The 12,379-nt window shown below is 34.6% G+C and overlaps 2 protein-coding genes and 1 long non-coding RNA gene across 9 annotated transcripts in view; 2 read left to right on the top strand and 1 right to left on the bottom strand.

Moving 5' to 3' along the window:
- The first annotated feature begins 493 nt into the window (after positions 1 to 493).
- On the top strand, positions 494 to 2,686 carry LOC106620544 (uncharacterized). 2 transcript variants are annotated; one of them, XM_014239070.3, is made up of 4 exons: positions 494 to 1,127; positions 1,195 to 1,707; positions 1,772 to 2,363; positions 2,429 to 2,686. In XM_014239070.3, exons 1-4 carry the CDS (start codon positions 744 to 746, stop codon positions 2,443 to 2,445), a joined length of 1,506 nt encoding a protein of 501 aa, XP_014094545.3. In that variant the 5' UTR covers positions 494 to 743; the 3' UTR covers positions 2,446 to 2,686. The 2 variants fall into 2 exon arrangements, with proteins under 2 accessions (XP_014094545.3, XP_014094544.3); XM_014239069.3 differs by having other exon boundaries at positions 495 to 1,127; positions 1,772 to 2,686.
- A 3,551-nt stretch (positions 2,687 to 6,237) lies between these two features.
- On the top strand, positions 6,238 to 7,489 carry LOC118682053 (uncharacterized). Its single transcript, XR_011394800.1, has 2 exons — positions 6,238 to 7,016; positions 7,115 to 7,489. It is a non-coding gene; the product is annotated as an uncharacterized lncRNA (long non-coding RNA).
- Positions 7,490 to 8,576: 1,087 nt separating this feature from the next.
- Positions 8,577 to 12,379, bottom strand: part of LOC106620543 (Y+L amino acid transporter 2) — a 43,561-nt gene continuing 39,758 nt past the window's right edge. For all 6 annotated transcript variants that reach the window (XM_036368763.2, XM_036368761.2, XM_036368764.2 and 3 more), the window contains one exon: positions 8,577 to 12,217. In XM_036368763.2, coding sequence (XP_036224656.2) covers positions 12,215 to 12,217 — 3 coding nt within the window. In that variant the 3' untranslated portion in view covers positions 8,577 to 12,214. The remainder of the gene's footprint in view (positions 12,218 to 12,379) is intronic.

Raw genomic sequence — 12,379 nt, forward strand, 5'->3', positions numbered from 1 at the left:
GATCGACACCCTTAACCCCGTTAGTGGGGTAAAGGTATGATTATTTAAGGTTAAGGTTCGGGTTCCATAACCCGGACTTTCATCATTATTGCAGGAATTTGGACTGTAGGTACAATTTTCCGGCATAATTGTCTACCAGTACCCTTCGCAGTTACATTTCTCGCCCAATTTTTAATCTGACATGTGAGCCAGTATTGGTCCGAGTCGTTATCTAATTATCGAATTTCAAAAGTTTCTAGACATATTAAAGCATACATAACTAGTAATGTAGCATGGCTAAAGTAAATACATGGGAACATAGACTTCTGCAATTTGTCATCCGAGTGCAGTAAAGAGCAGTTTTATTTGGATCCCCTTCACCTAAGGAAAACTTATGAAAGCAAACATTATTCATTTGTAGGTCCAGTAGAATCGTTGTGAATAACTTATCTTTAAAAAGAAAAATCAATAATATTAAACAACACCTTCTTTGGTTCTTTATTTCCATTTTGTATTGCACAATTTTAGAAAACCTTTCAAAAATTCTTCTAACTGAAAATTATTTTCGGAAATTCTTTGAACTTACATAAAAAAATCTAAATTGCTTTTAGTCTTTAAAATTTTTTCTAAATAATTTTTAGCGCTAAATTAAGTACAATATCCGCTCGTGCTGCCAACTTAAAACCAATCAGAGCTCCATTGCAGCCCATAAACATCAAAGACTCATTAAAGGAAAACGTAAAAAGCAATAAAGAAAATCGAAGATGTCACGTAAACAACGTGTTGTTGTAGTAGTGGATGAGGATGTACGCGGAGGCGATCCTGAAGAGTTCCGCAACGTTTTGGATCTCTCCATGTCCATACCTTCACCCGCTCTCAAAAGTTTCAAGTCAGCCACTTATGCTAAATGGGCGACGCATGCGCACACACAACCGCTACGTTTCGATTGTGTGGGCACAACACGAAACGCATTCGTACGCGCCGAATATGCCATGCTCATGGACGAACTATTTCTAAATAAATCCAGTTGTTGCTTGTTGCAATTCTTTCCACTCCGCGAATGCCAAATATCATTTTTATGCAATTTGCTCGTCTCCGAGGTGGACAAGCGTATGATGGCCTTGCAGGCCAAGTTAATGAGAATCAAAGTGAGTTGATTTTGAAATCTATAAATATTAACAAAATGATATGCCACCTCTCACCACTTTATCACAGGTCGAATATTTTGATGTACGCAAATATGATGTTGTTAATTTCCTCGGCTCCAGTCAACCACGCTCTACCACGAAGAACAAACGCCATTCGCGTCCGCAGAATTTATTTAGTAATACCTTGGAATTATTGCGTTGGCTGCAAACCCGTTACTTGCAGCTTTTCGCCAAAGGTCAAGGCACTGAAAACATGGACCTGGAGTTCACCTTCAGCGACGTACAGACTCGCGTTCACACCGTGCGCCTTTCTATTATGCACGTCTTTCTTTGTCACATGGATAGCGATACAAAGACTTGTCTGCGTAATTGTTTCGAGAATATACATAGCGCGAAGCGTGGTCGAAAGAGTATTATGCTTACCGATTGTCTGCGAGAAATATTGGGACCAAAAGAGAACTGGTTTACCTGGTTCGTCTTCCATGTGCCGATAGCGAAAGGTCGTGGTATAATCATTGATGACCAACTGAATTTAGCCAGCTCTGCGTACGCCGGTATCAATGCAAAAGACTCTTCAGATGTAAGTGAAACCTGTATGTATTTTACTATTTACAATATTTATGTTGAAATGCTCCAATTTGTAGATCAAAGCGTCGGATGATTTCGATTTAAGCAGCTTGCTCTCCTTCTTACACGTCTCGAGCGGTTCACAGCTGACGGTCAATTCCCAACTGGGCGCGTCCACATTAAGTATGGCACAAAATACTCCAACCTTTATTGCAGCTAATTCGTCACGCTCGATATCCAACAGATTAATGAACAAGAATAATCAAACCTATAATTTGAATACCTGGTATACGAAAATGGATCAGCTGGTGCCGGTGGTGCTCAAGCACATACACAGCTTGTACGAGTATAAGTATCGTGAAAATATACAAAATATTTGTATCGAACTCAAAAACATGTTAAGCTTTAGCTCGCTCCGTCCATCTAGCAGTAATTGTTATAAGAGTCGGCAAGCCGAGCGCTCGGAGTCATTGGACAAGCTCGAAAAGAATTATCTCACGATCATAAAAGAGTTTATACGTTTGGCTAAAGAGATTGAGAATTCCCCTGATAGCGCGATCTTACGCGTGTATCTGGATGCCAAGAAGAAGGAAATCAAAGATTATGCTACGAATTGCAAATTGCGCCATCTGGAGATATGCCAGAACTCGCTAATCGAAACGATTAAAGGTGAAAGAAATCTGCTGACCAACACTGGTTCAAATATTAAGTTTATAAAATATCCATCATTTAAGGCTACCATTTCGGGTAATGCATAGCATGCGGAGTAGATATAACTGCAGTAATGGTACTCTGAAATTTGTGAGGCACCAAATGTAACTGTATTTTGGTAATACCTTTGTGTGCTTTTACCTCTATATTAGCAATAAGTGCAGATATTACTAAAGTACAGTTAAAATATGATATCTTATTGTAAAAAAATTGAAATCTATGGTTGGCTCGTGATGAGTAAAAGTTTGAAAAGTAAGAATAAAAAAATTGCAAAATCTGAATATCGCTCTTTAGGACAGTGTTGTAAGTATTACGGATTTTTGGGAAATTCGAAACGATCTTATAGAAACTAAAAGCTTGGTCAGAGAGTGTCGCGGTTTAACAAGCTTCTAAAGTAAAGAAGCCCTTCTACCGATTTAACTTTATACTTTCACCCATTTTCGCTTTGTACTCATTCCCTACTTTGTTTGATAGCCTTAGAGGCTAGGCCAAGTTTATAGAACTTCGCAGCTGGAAATACCCTTTTTTGGCTGAAGTCTGTCTTCATTAACTAATTTGGAGTGAATTTTTTTCTGCTGTGGGGAATATATATTATATGTATATAAATATCGTTAAATGAATTAATGTGAGAACGATCTCGACAATTAGCAACAAGGGATACGTATTTTTCTATTTCACCCTTCATTCGGTCGGTTTGTACGGCCGCTTTAGTATGCTACAGTCGTCTGACCTGTACAATTTATTCGGACATTGGTTCCGGCAAATGAGCAGCTTTTTGTGGAAAAAAGAATGTGTGCAAAATATCAGAGCGATATCTTAAAAACTAAGGGACTACAGGTAGTTCGCGTATACAGACAGATGGACCGTCATGGTTAAATGAACTCAGCTCGTCACGCTGATCATATATACGATATGATCTTCGCTGTTTCCTTTCGGGTGTTACAAACTTCGTGCCAAACTAAATATACCCTGTCCGGGGTATAAAAACGATAATTTTGGAAACATGGCAATGCTATAATTTTTTCCTTCTCAACAATAAGTTTTCTGGATATCTAGAAAGTAGGGCCCTTGACAGCAAAAACCTTCTCATTCGACTAAAATTTCAATTCTGAAAATTTCACCGTTCCCACGACAGTCGGGTCTACGTAACCGGAACGGACCCGGGTTTATTCCGGCCAAGAACTGTCAACTCGGCAGAATTCTGCCGCTACAACAACAAAAACAACTTAAATTTCAACTGTTTTTGCCGTAGCGACGAAAGAGATGTCAGCCTGTGCACTGGCATGGTCCAAAAACACTTCGACGTAGTAGAACCCTGTGATCGATTTAACCTTTTAGGGTAGCCGATGTAGATGACACCTTGTGAATTCCATAAAATGGTCGTTATTCCTTATTGGGCGGATAGGACAGTCTTCGCCTTCTTCGAAGAAGATTCGCGGTAAAACGCCTCAAAAGCTCCTTGGGATTGTGCTTAAATAGCGTCAAACACTGCTGTGAAGTGGTTTCACGGTAGAGCTTGTTGTCCCAACTGTGGCAAAGGCAGTAAGAACCCTACAAAATCGCATCGGCCCCGTATGAATTACCTTCTTGACTCAGAATGCAACTTCACGTGAGAGTAAGTAAGAGTTCTTTACTGAATTAAAGGTAGTCTTTCTACGGAGTGTGATAGTCATCTAGCAAAAATTGAAGTGCTTAAAGACTTCAGAATAAGTATTTGGTGAATCTGCATATTCGCCACAAATTCTTGCAGATGGTGTCTAAACGTTGTATATCATATATATTAATTTTTTTTTATATTCACATGCGTCCGCCTGTGTTTAAGAAATATTTAAAAATTTTGGCAGTGAAACTTCGACAAACTCAAATTGACAGTTTCTGTGTTTCTTAAAACCAAATAAAATTTAAACTGTTCAGAAAAAATACGACATTTTTTTTGGAGAAACAACCATTAAACATTTCGGCAAAAAAAATCTGGAAATAAAATAAAAACCAAGCAGAATTCATTAAAATCAATAGTTTTTATGATCGCAATTTTGTGTTAAAACCAGCAAAAATCTCCATGGATAGAAAGACGTCTGTGGAATGGCTCGACGGCAACATAATGCCAAAATTCTCTCGGAAGCGTTTGCAAGCGGCGCGTAGCGATCTGCTTGGTCAGAGCGCCCGACATGATGAACAGCCAAAACAATCGTCACAAAACTCACAGAGTGAGGACTCGCACAGTACCCGTCGTGTACACTTCGATTTCGTCGGCAATGGCACGGATCCCCGCACGCGTAATGAAATGTTCGAGCTCACACAACAACTACTGGAGAACCGTAAAAACTGTTGTCTACAACGTTTCTGCAATAAGCGTCTCTGTCCGCTCTTCTTTCTACATCAACTTATGGTGCGCAATGTCGAGCGTCGCTTACAGCTGATGCAGTGCAAACTCACTAATATCTATTTGCGGTACTACGATCTGCGCCAACATCCGATCACCGGTCACTTCTTTCATTTGCTGCGAAGCGACATGAGTTTCAGCACTACGCATCAACTGTTCAAGTGGCTGGACTCACAGTATCGCCGTCTTTTCAGTGTGGGTCAATGGCATGAGATAATCGAGATCAAGTATGAGTTCGAAGATCAACGCTATGTGATCCATAAGGTCAACTTGGTCATAATGCATTTGTATCTGCACAAATTGGATGTGAATTCGAAACGTAGTCTGTGTCGTCTGCTGCGAACTCCGTCAGCACCAATAAAGCGAGGTTTCATGAAACGTGGCGTTGCCGATGAGCGGAACATGCTGATCAATGACTGCATTAGTGCGCATTTCGGTGGCGGTGAGCCTTGGTGGATACTCTTTGACGTTTCGCTGGATAGAGGTCAGATTACTGGTGATATGCTGAAGTTGGCGCACAGCGCCTACATGGGTATGAAGGAGGAGCACAAGAAAGTAACGAGTACGCATAATGATTTGAGGGAGACGGGAGATCGTTTGAAAGGCGGCAACGTGCCAAATAATCTTGCGGAAGCAAAGAAATCGCCACAGATACGCTCAGCCCTTCAGCGCAAGCTATATGCTTGGACCGAACGTTTCGAGAAGAGCTTCGAGCGTATTTATAAGGCTTTGCAGCAGTATTATGATTGTAAGTACGCGGAGGGCGTAGCGCAGTTGTGTCATAACGTTTGTCAGAAGTCAAATCAAATGGATCACAAGGAACTGATGGGCGAAAACAAGCAGCCACAGTCCAGCATGCAATACTACTTCAATCGCTACAAATTGGCGCAGGTTTCGCTGGAGAATTTGCTGCGTGAACTGGAGTTTTGCGAATACAAAAACAGTTTGGTGCCTTTTCTGCGTCGAAAGGCAAAGGAACTCAACGATAATGCCGCCAAATATAAGGTCTTGAAATTGAAGTTGTGTAAGACACAACTGGGCGACGCCATTAAAGATGAAATACTGGCTGTGCGTAATAATTAAAGAAATACTAATGCTATATCAAGAAAAATAAAACGAATTTGCTAAGCTGAAGGACGACACATAAAAAAATGCAATAAATCAAATGAAACAACACATCAGAAGATTGGATATATTGTTTTAAATTAATTATAAGAAGAAATACACTTGGGGTTCCTAAAAGCCATGTTTGAAATTTAAGGACATATCAGGGGTTCGTCAATCAGTATTATGCTGTATCAAAATCTTAACTGTTTTAGTGTATTCTGAGATGCCTTTCTCCGAGGGTGCAATAGCGGTCTATGAGAATTCCCTTTGAAGTGTAAAGTTATAAGGTCACTGTCATGGATTATTGTTACCTTTTGAACGGGCTTTAGGGACTTAAAAATAATAACAGTTAGGATCATTATGCATGTTTAATTTGTTTTCAATGCTAAGCTCGAGTTGAGAGATGCCAATAGACCAAAAATTACCAAAAATAATAACTAACAGTACGAAGACCCCACTAGTTTAGGCAGTATGATATATGGTTATAAATAGGAAAATAATTAAGTAGTTGATATTAAGGATTTCACAGAGTGTGAAGTACTAATGTTGTAAATTTTAGGTTAACAAAAGCCTTCTGTTTAAGAATGAACAGGAATTTAAGTAAATGGTATGGTATAACCTAATGATCGTTCAGATAAATTTTCATTAACATGCTCTAACTAAGCAACTAATCAAGAAATTTATAAAGCAAGAAATGATGCATTGAATTGCCGATGAACAAAAACCTTGTATAAATTATGCATCACGATGCAATATTGTTACCGAATGATTTGGTGCAAATGAAATTATTCTCCCATATAACAGTAGTTTATAAAACTTATGAAAAAAGTAATATCGTTTTCTAATAATAGTACTCCGACAGAAATAAACAAAGCAACAATGACTAATTCTCATATAACACCATTTTGAATATCACCAGTTTTTTTGATTTCCCATTGAAGACATCAATTATGAAATATCGAACAAAATCGCAAATGTGAATTCCATCCGAAAAGAACTGTGTCGACTTTGTGGCCAAAAACTAAGAAGAGCAAATTTTTGATTTTGATACCCTATTGTGTGTGCACCATATTGCAACGAGGGCGTTCTGCATCGACTGGAACAAATGTTAGTTAGAAGAGGTAAAGTCTGGGCTATAAGGCGGATAAGAGAAAACTTCGCAGTTGCTGTTTTCCAAGTAGTTTTTTAACCGTTTTCACATATTATCTTTTGCCTATAGCGTTGTCGTAATGGATCCATGTTTCATCACCAGTCACAATCCGAGGCAAAAACTACTTTTTTTTAAGGTTAAAACAGCATTTCTGATATGGAAAATCGTTTTGCAATTACCAAAGATTCGGTGAGCTCTTCTTGTGATTGGCAACAATCTTCATCGAGTTGTGCTTCCAGTTTCTCAAACTTTTTTGCCGCCCAGGACGTTTCTCGCCTTTCAAGTCAAAATTACCACTTTGGAGTCGTGCAAACCACTTTTGCCACGTTCGCCCTGCTAGAGCACTTTCGGCTAAGTAATAAGGGAGAAATTCTATGTTAGTGATTGAGTGAACAAAATTTATTGTTGTTTACGCTTAAAATGAATGACATATACAGAAAATTACGCACAAGGACATAAGCATTAAAAAGTGAGATATCGAAAATTAACGAAAGTTATTTTGAAATGGACTTAGTAGAGTCATAAGTTCGTCTAATGCCGAATATTGTATTACTATCATGATAAAATTCTATAAAGGTACTCGTTATTCATTATAGTCGCTTAAATTGTTGAACACTAACCAAAATTAATAGAAATTGAGAAGAGGACAATTTATCCTCGATACTTTATCGTCTGTTAGTTTGTGACGTCTTAGTTTTAGCTAATTTCTGCGAGGCTTCAGTGATTGTGACCATTTTTGTAGAGCAGAAAATTTCTTACAAGACTGGGAGCTTTGCAATTTAAAATGATATGTTTTCATTGTGATATAAAATTAAAAAAAAAAAAATAGTCTTAATAGCCTTAAAATAGTCAAACTTCGGTCGGTTATATATTTAAAACGGTTAGGTTTACGAAAAAATCCTAATAAACCTTGTTTGAAGAGCATTCAACTTTCCTAGAAAATCTAGAAAAGTGTTTTCAAGTAGTTGAAAGCGAGATATGCATTTTTCTACTTAATAATAAGAAAAAAAAAGGAAAACCGTTAGGCGGAGGACATTTCCGTTACAATTAAGAGCTCATACATAGAGAGCCTATCAACTATCAACCAATTCTTCAGAGTATGGAGCGAAAAAAACATAAACTTTTTTGACCCACCTTAATTTATCCATGTCCGTTTGTCTGTATATACGCGAACTAGGCTCTCAGTTTTTAAGATATCGCTATAAAATTTTGCACACGTCCCTTTTTCTTAAGAAACAGCATATTTGTCGGAACCGCCGATAACAGACCACTATACCATATAGCTGACATACAAATTGAACGATCAGATTCAAGTGGTTATATGAAGTCTTTTGTATTTGTGAAGGGTGTTACAGCTTCATTGCCGCCGAAGTTAAGTTTTTTTCTTGTTTAACGCATTATTTGCAACCCTGCTAACCGCCAAGATCTGAGTTATATTACATTTGATCGTGATTCCAAACACAATTTTTATTAAAGCTTTTATAAATCTTTGATACCTCCAAGTTTTGTGGAAAAAATCAAAACCACAAAATTTCGCTGTGTCTTCATTGCTTTGGTATCATGTATGTATGTATTTATATTTATTTTTCTTTCATTTGTATTTAGTATGGGGCAAATCAATTCCATTACACCTGGCTGTAAGCGAATGAAATTAATTTGAGCACATTTTTTTTACATTTTCTGTTTCACACTGCAAATAAAATTTACGTTTAATTGAATTCTAACAGCTATTAATACAATTCTCTAATAAAATGCAGTATTATTTAATATATAATATGTTATATATGTATATGTGTGTGCAGTAAATCAGTTTTGCAAGTTAATTGTTCGCAGTCATTTCTCACAGTGTATGCAGCACTTTATTAAATTTCAAACATGCAATGGCGCAATGACTAAATAGTAATGAGTAATTTTGTATACATAAAAACATATATTAATATACATTATGTAATCGTAATGATAATATTATTGTCAACAATTTTTCCAATACATCTTTAGCATTTGGTAGTATTTCAATATCATACAAACATATACAGTTATATATTTACTTAGTTACATAGTGTTACTTATACATATTTTTAAAATTTTTATTTTATATTTATATTATTTATATTTTCTTATATAATTTTTGCTGGTTATGCAATAATTCAAACATTTTAGACCTTGTGTTTTATTTGCTGTTTTAACTGAGTTACAGAAGCAACCAACGGAACACATAACAAAGAACAGCTATAGCAAATGGAAAACATTAATTTAAGACTCTAAGAGGATTTCAATTTTTTGTTCGAGCGCTCAGGTAGTCAGTAGTGTTGTGTTAATTTTAAAGTTTGTTGTTCATACAACGATTTTCTACAAAATTTTCTATGGTAGATATGTTTTATATATACATATGTTAGCATACATATAACTAAATATGTAGACACTAATATCTTTCTCAAAGTTTTTAAATCACCTGGATTTTATTTTGGAATTTCGGCTGCCTTTTATTGCTGATGTTGCTTTAATGCTGGCAGTTCCAAATGGGTTGGTGTGTACTCATGTATGTGTGTATATAGAGGTAAGCGTATTAAAATCAGCTGTTCGAAAATGTATGAGTAGTTTCCCAAAAGTTCTTTTAGTTTTGATAAAAATTAAAAAAGTCTACATTATGTAAAAAGTGTAAATAATTATATTTAATAAATTTTTTAAGTCAATTATTAAATGATTATAAACATTTTAACATTTTGTACGTGAAACCAAATGTAATTATTTGCAAATAGGTTTACTAAAAAGTTGTATCGTGGTTTTTGTTTATTAAGGTCTAACTAAATTATTTTGAAACATTTTTTATTTTTAACTTTTTTAATTTCTTGAATTATGAAACATTTGGAAAATATATAAAAAATCCAAAAAATTATAATAATATTGTATGTTTTAAGCAAAAGTTTTGTTCTAACTGGCATACATTTGTTACATAATTTTTTTTGTTATAAATTTTTTTGTTAAATATTCCGAAATATTATTTTTACCTTTCAATTTTAAAAATATCTGACTCCGCTAATTATTAAACAGGGTGCATCAAAGACTCATTTTTAAAATCGTAGCTTATTTGACTTCTATGTGCCGTTCTCACCAGAAATCCTAGTGGGGGTTGCCACTATCAAACATAATTGAATATATAATCTTTAAAGCTTATCAATAAAGTAAGCAAAAATTTAATTAATTAAATAAACTTCTTTTTTATATATGTGTTATTTTTATTAAAATATTCAAATTATTTGTAAAAGTTCAATGAAAAATTAAAAAGTAACTCGTCGCTACAAATATTATCTTTTCTAAAAGAAATTGCATATGTATGTATATAATCTTAAAATTAAAATATTTGAAAATAAAAAAATTGTCAAACTCAAATTTACAGGTGCTGTTTTGGTTAATTTGCAAACTGATTTTATATATGATTCAAGTGAGGACTCAAAGATCTTTAAGAAAATTTGGCCGCCGCTGAAATCCTAAAAATTTCGGTAAATACTATTTTGGAGAAAAATAGTAATAGTAACATGTAAGGAAGCGTTGAGTTCGGGTGTAACCGTAAATTTCATACACAATACAATACAAATTTGCAAATTAAGAAACCTCTCTGATTGACCAATATATTATATAAGGCATAAATTTAAGCGGATGTTTGAAAATCCGAATATAAGGTATTATATATGGGCCCAGGGGCAGTATTGCCCTGATTTCATTCACGTTGGGCTAGAAAATAAACTGTTATTAGAAAGAGATTCTTTCTGAATTTCAGATTCGTTCTAGTAGATCCTGTAATATACAATTTCACCTAAAGGTGGGCGCTACCATGCCCCTTTTGAGAATTTTTACACCCGAACGTATAAAACCCTTCTCTACCACCTTCGTAGCTTAATTTAATGCTTGTGGCGCACTTATTCCGTGACGCTTTTTTAGTAGGTTCAACAAAACCGTTCGTAGGCGTGATGACTAAAACATTATTATGAATAATGAAATCGTATAATACACTTTTCTCTGCGTTATCTTTTAATTTTAAAATAATTACAAAATAAAACCATATGATGAAATTATTTACTTTATTTTACAAAAAAGTTTTTTTCATATGTGAAAATTAATTTTGCTTTTGAAAAATGGATGCACTAAAATGTTTAAAAAAGCTTAACTTAAATTTAAATAGCTTTAACTTAAAGAAAAACATATCAAAGTTTATATATATTTTTAATTGAGATAGTTAAAAGCAAATCTGTTAATATATATTTAGGTATATTCATATATACTGAAATATGAGTTTTAAATCTCCAGTTTTTTTATTTGTACTGCTCCCCTTCTCGAGAGTTTAACTTTAAAAGTTTTAAGCTTGGACATGCGGAGCTGGATCAAAATGTTTAGAGTAATTCCATATTATTTCGGGTATAGTTGAAGCATCAATACCACATTTAATATGCTCAAAATCCTTCAGCTTACATTACTACTATTTCCATTAAAAAAATACTTAATTATTAGTGGTTCTGCGCTAAAAATCTCTTAAATTAAATATTAAGCATGCAATTAGCAGCACTGGACTATTTCATTGTATTAGGGATATTCACAGCATATTGAAATGTTTGCTTAAAAATTATATTTAATTTTATTCGGTTTTCCAGCATGAAAGCTTTCTCTATGGAGTCACTGAAAAAACTAATTTATTAAAAATGTACGCGAACACTATCATTATTACTTTTTATTATTCTTTTTTATTAAAAAATCACTGGTTTTATTTTTTTTGGTGGTGGTCCCCTCCAAAAGTTCGAATAACAGTTTATGCATATTTTTCCATGTCAAACAATTTTTTATATCTTTTAGCCATCTTAAAGTACTTAAGATTATTGTATAACGGCGCTTAATTTCACAAAAGCTTTTTAATAGTTCTTTCTGCTTTGCATCATTCCTGTTTAAAAATTATATTATTCATATAGGTAATCACTACACTGAGAGCCTACATTATATAAATTCTTAAATGCCTTGTAGAAATCGTACATGACGGTTTATGTATATACCTATATAGTATGCATATGTAGTATATATGTGTGTATTTAATGTAATGAATCCATGGTTATGACATTTACACCTGAGCTGGTTTACTTTTGCCGACTACCATTAGCGTCTTCTGTAGGAAACGTGTGAGGCTCACTGTAAAATAAAGATTTGAGATTAATAAAAATGCTGAAATATTTCTAAAAAAAAATAATAAAATTAATTTTAGTTCGTAATAATATTTAATTTTTTATTTAATAAAAATTAAGTAGCATTGCCTTATTGAAGTTAACAAATTGTATTAGTAATCGATTTTTA

This window comes from Bactrocera oleae, chromosome 2 (genome assembly GCF_042242935.1).
Source record: "Bactrocera oleae isolate idBacOlea1 chromosome 2, idBacOlea1, whole genome shotgun sequence".
NCBI classification, from domain to species: Eukaryota; Metazoa; Arthropoda; class Insecta; order Diptera; family Tephritidae; genus Bactrocera; species Bactrocera oleae.

What these genes read in the sequence shown, in the direction of transcription:
- LOC106620544 (XM_014239069.3), top strand. Translation starts at nt 744, where the DNA reads ATGTCACGTAAACAACGTGTTGTTGTAGTAGTGGATGAGGATGTACGC. An exon ending in CCAAGTTAATGAGAATCAAA is followed by an intron (nt 1,128 to 1,194) that starts GTGAGTTGATTT and finishes ACTTTATCACAG; the next exon opens with GTCGAATATTTTGATGTACG. An exon ending in ATGCAAAAGACTCTTCAGAT is followed by an intron (nt 1,708 to 1,771) that starts GTAAGTGAAACC and finishes TCCAATTTGTAG; the next exon opens with ATCAAAGCGTCGGATGATTT.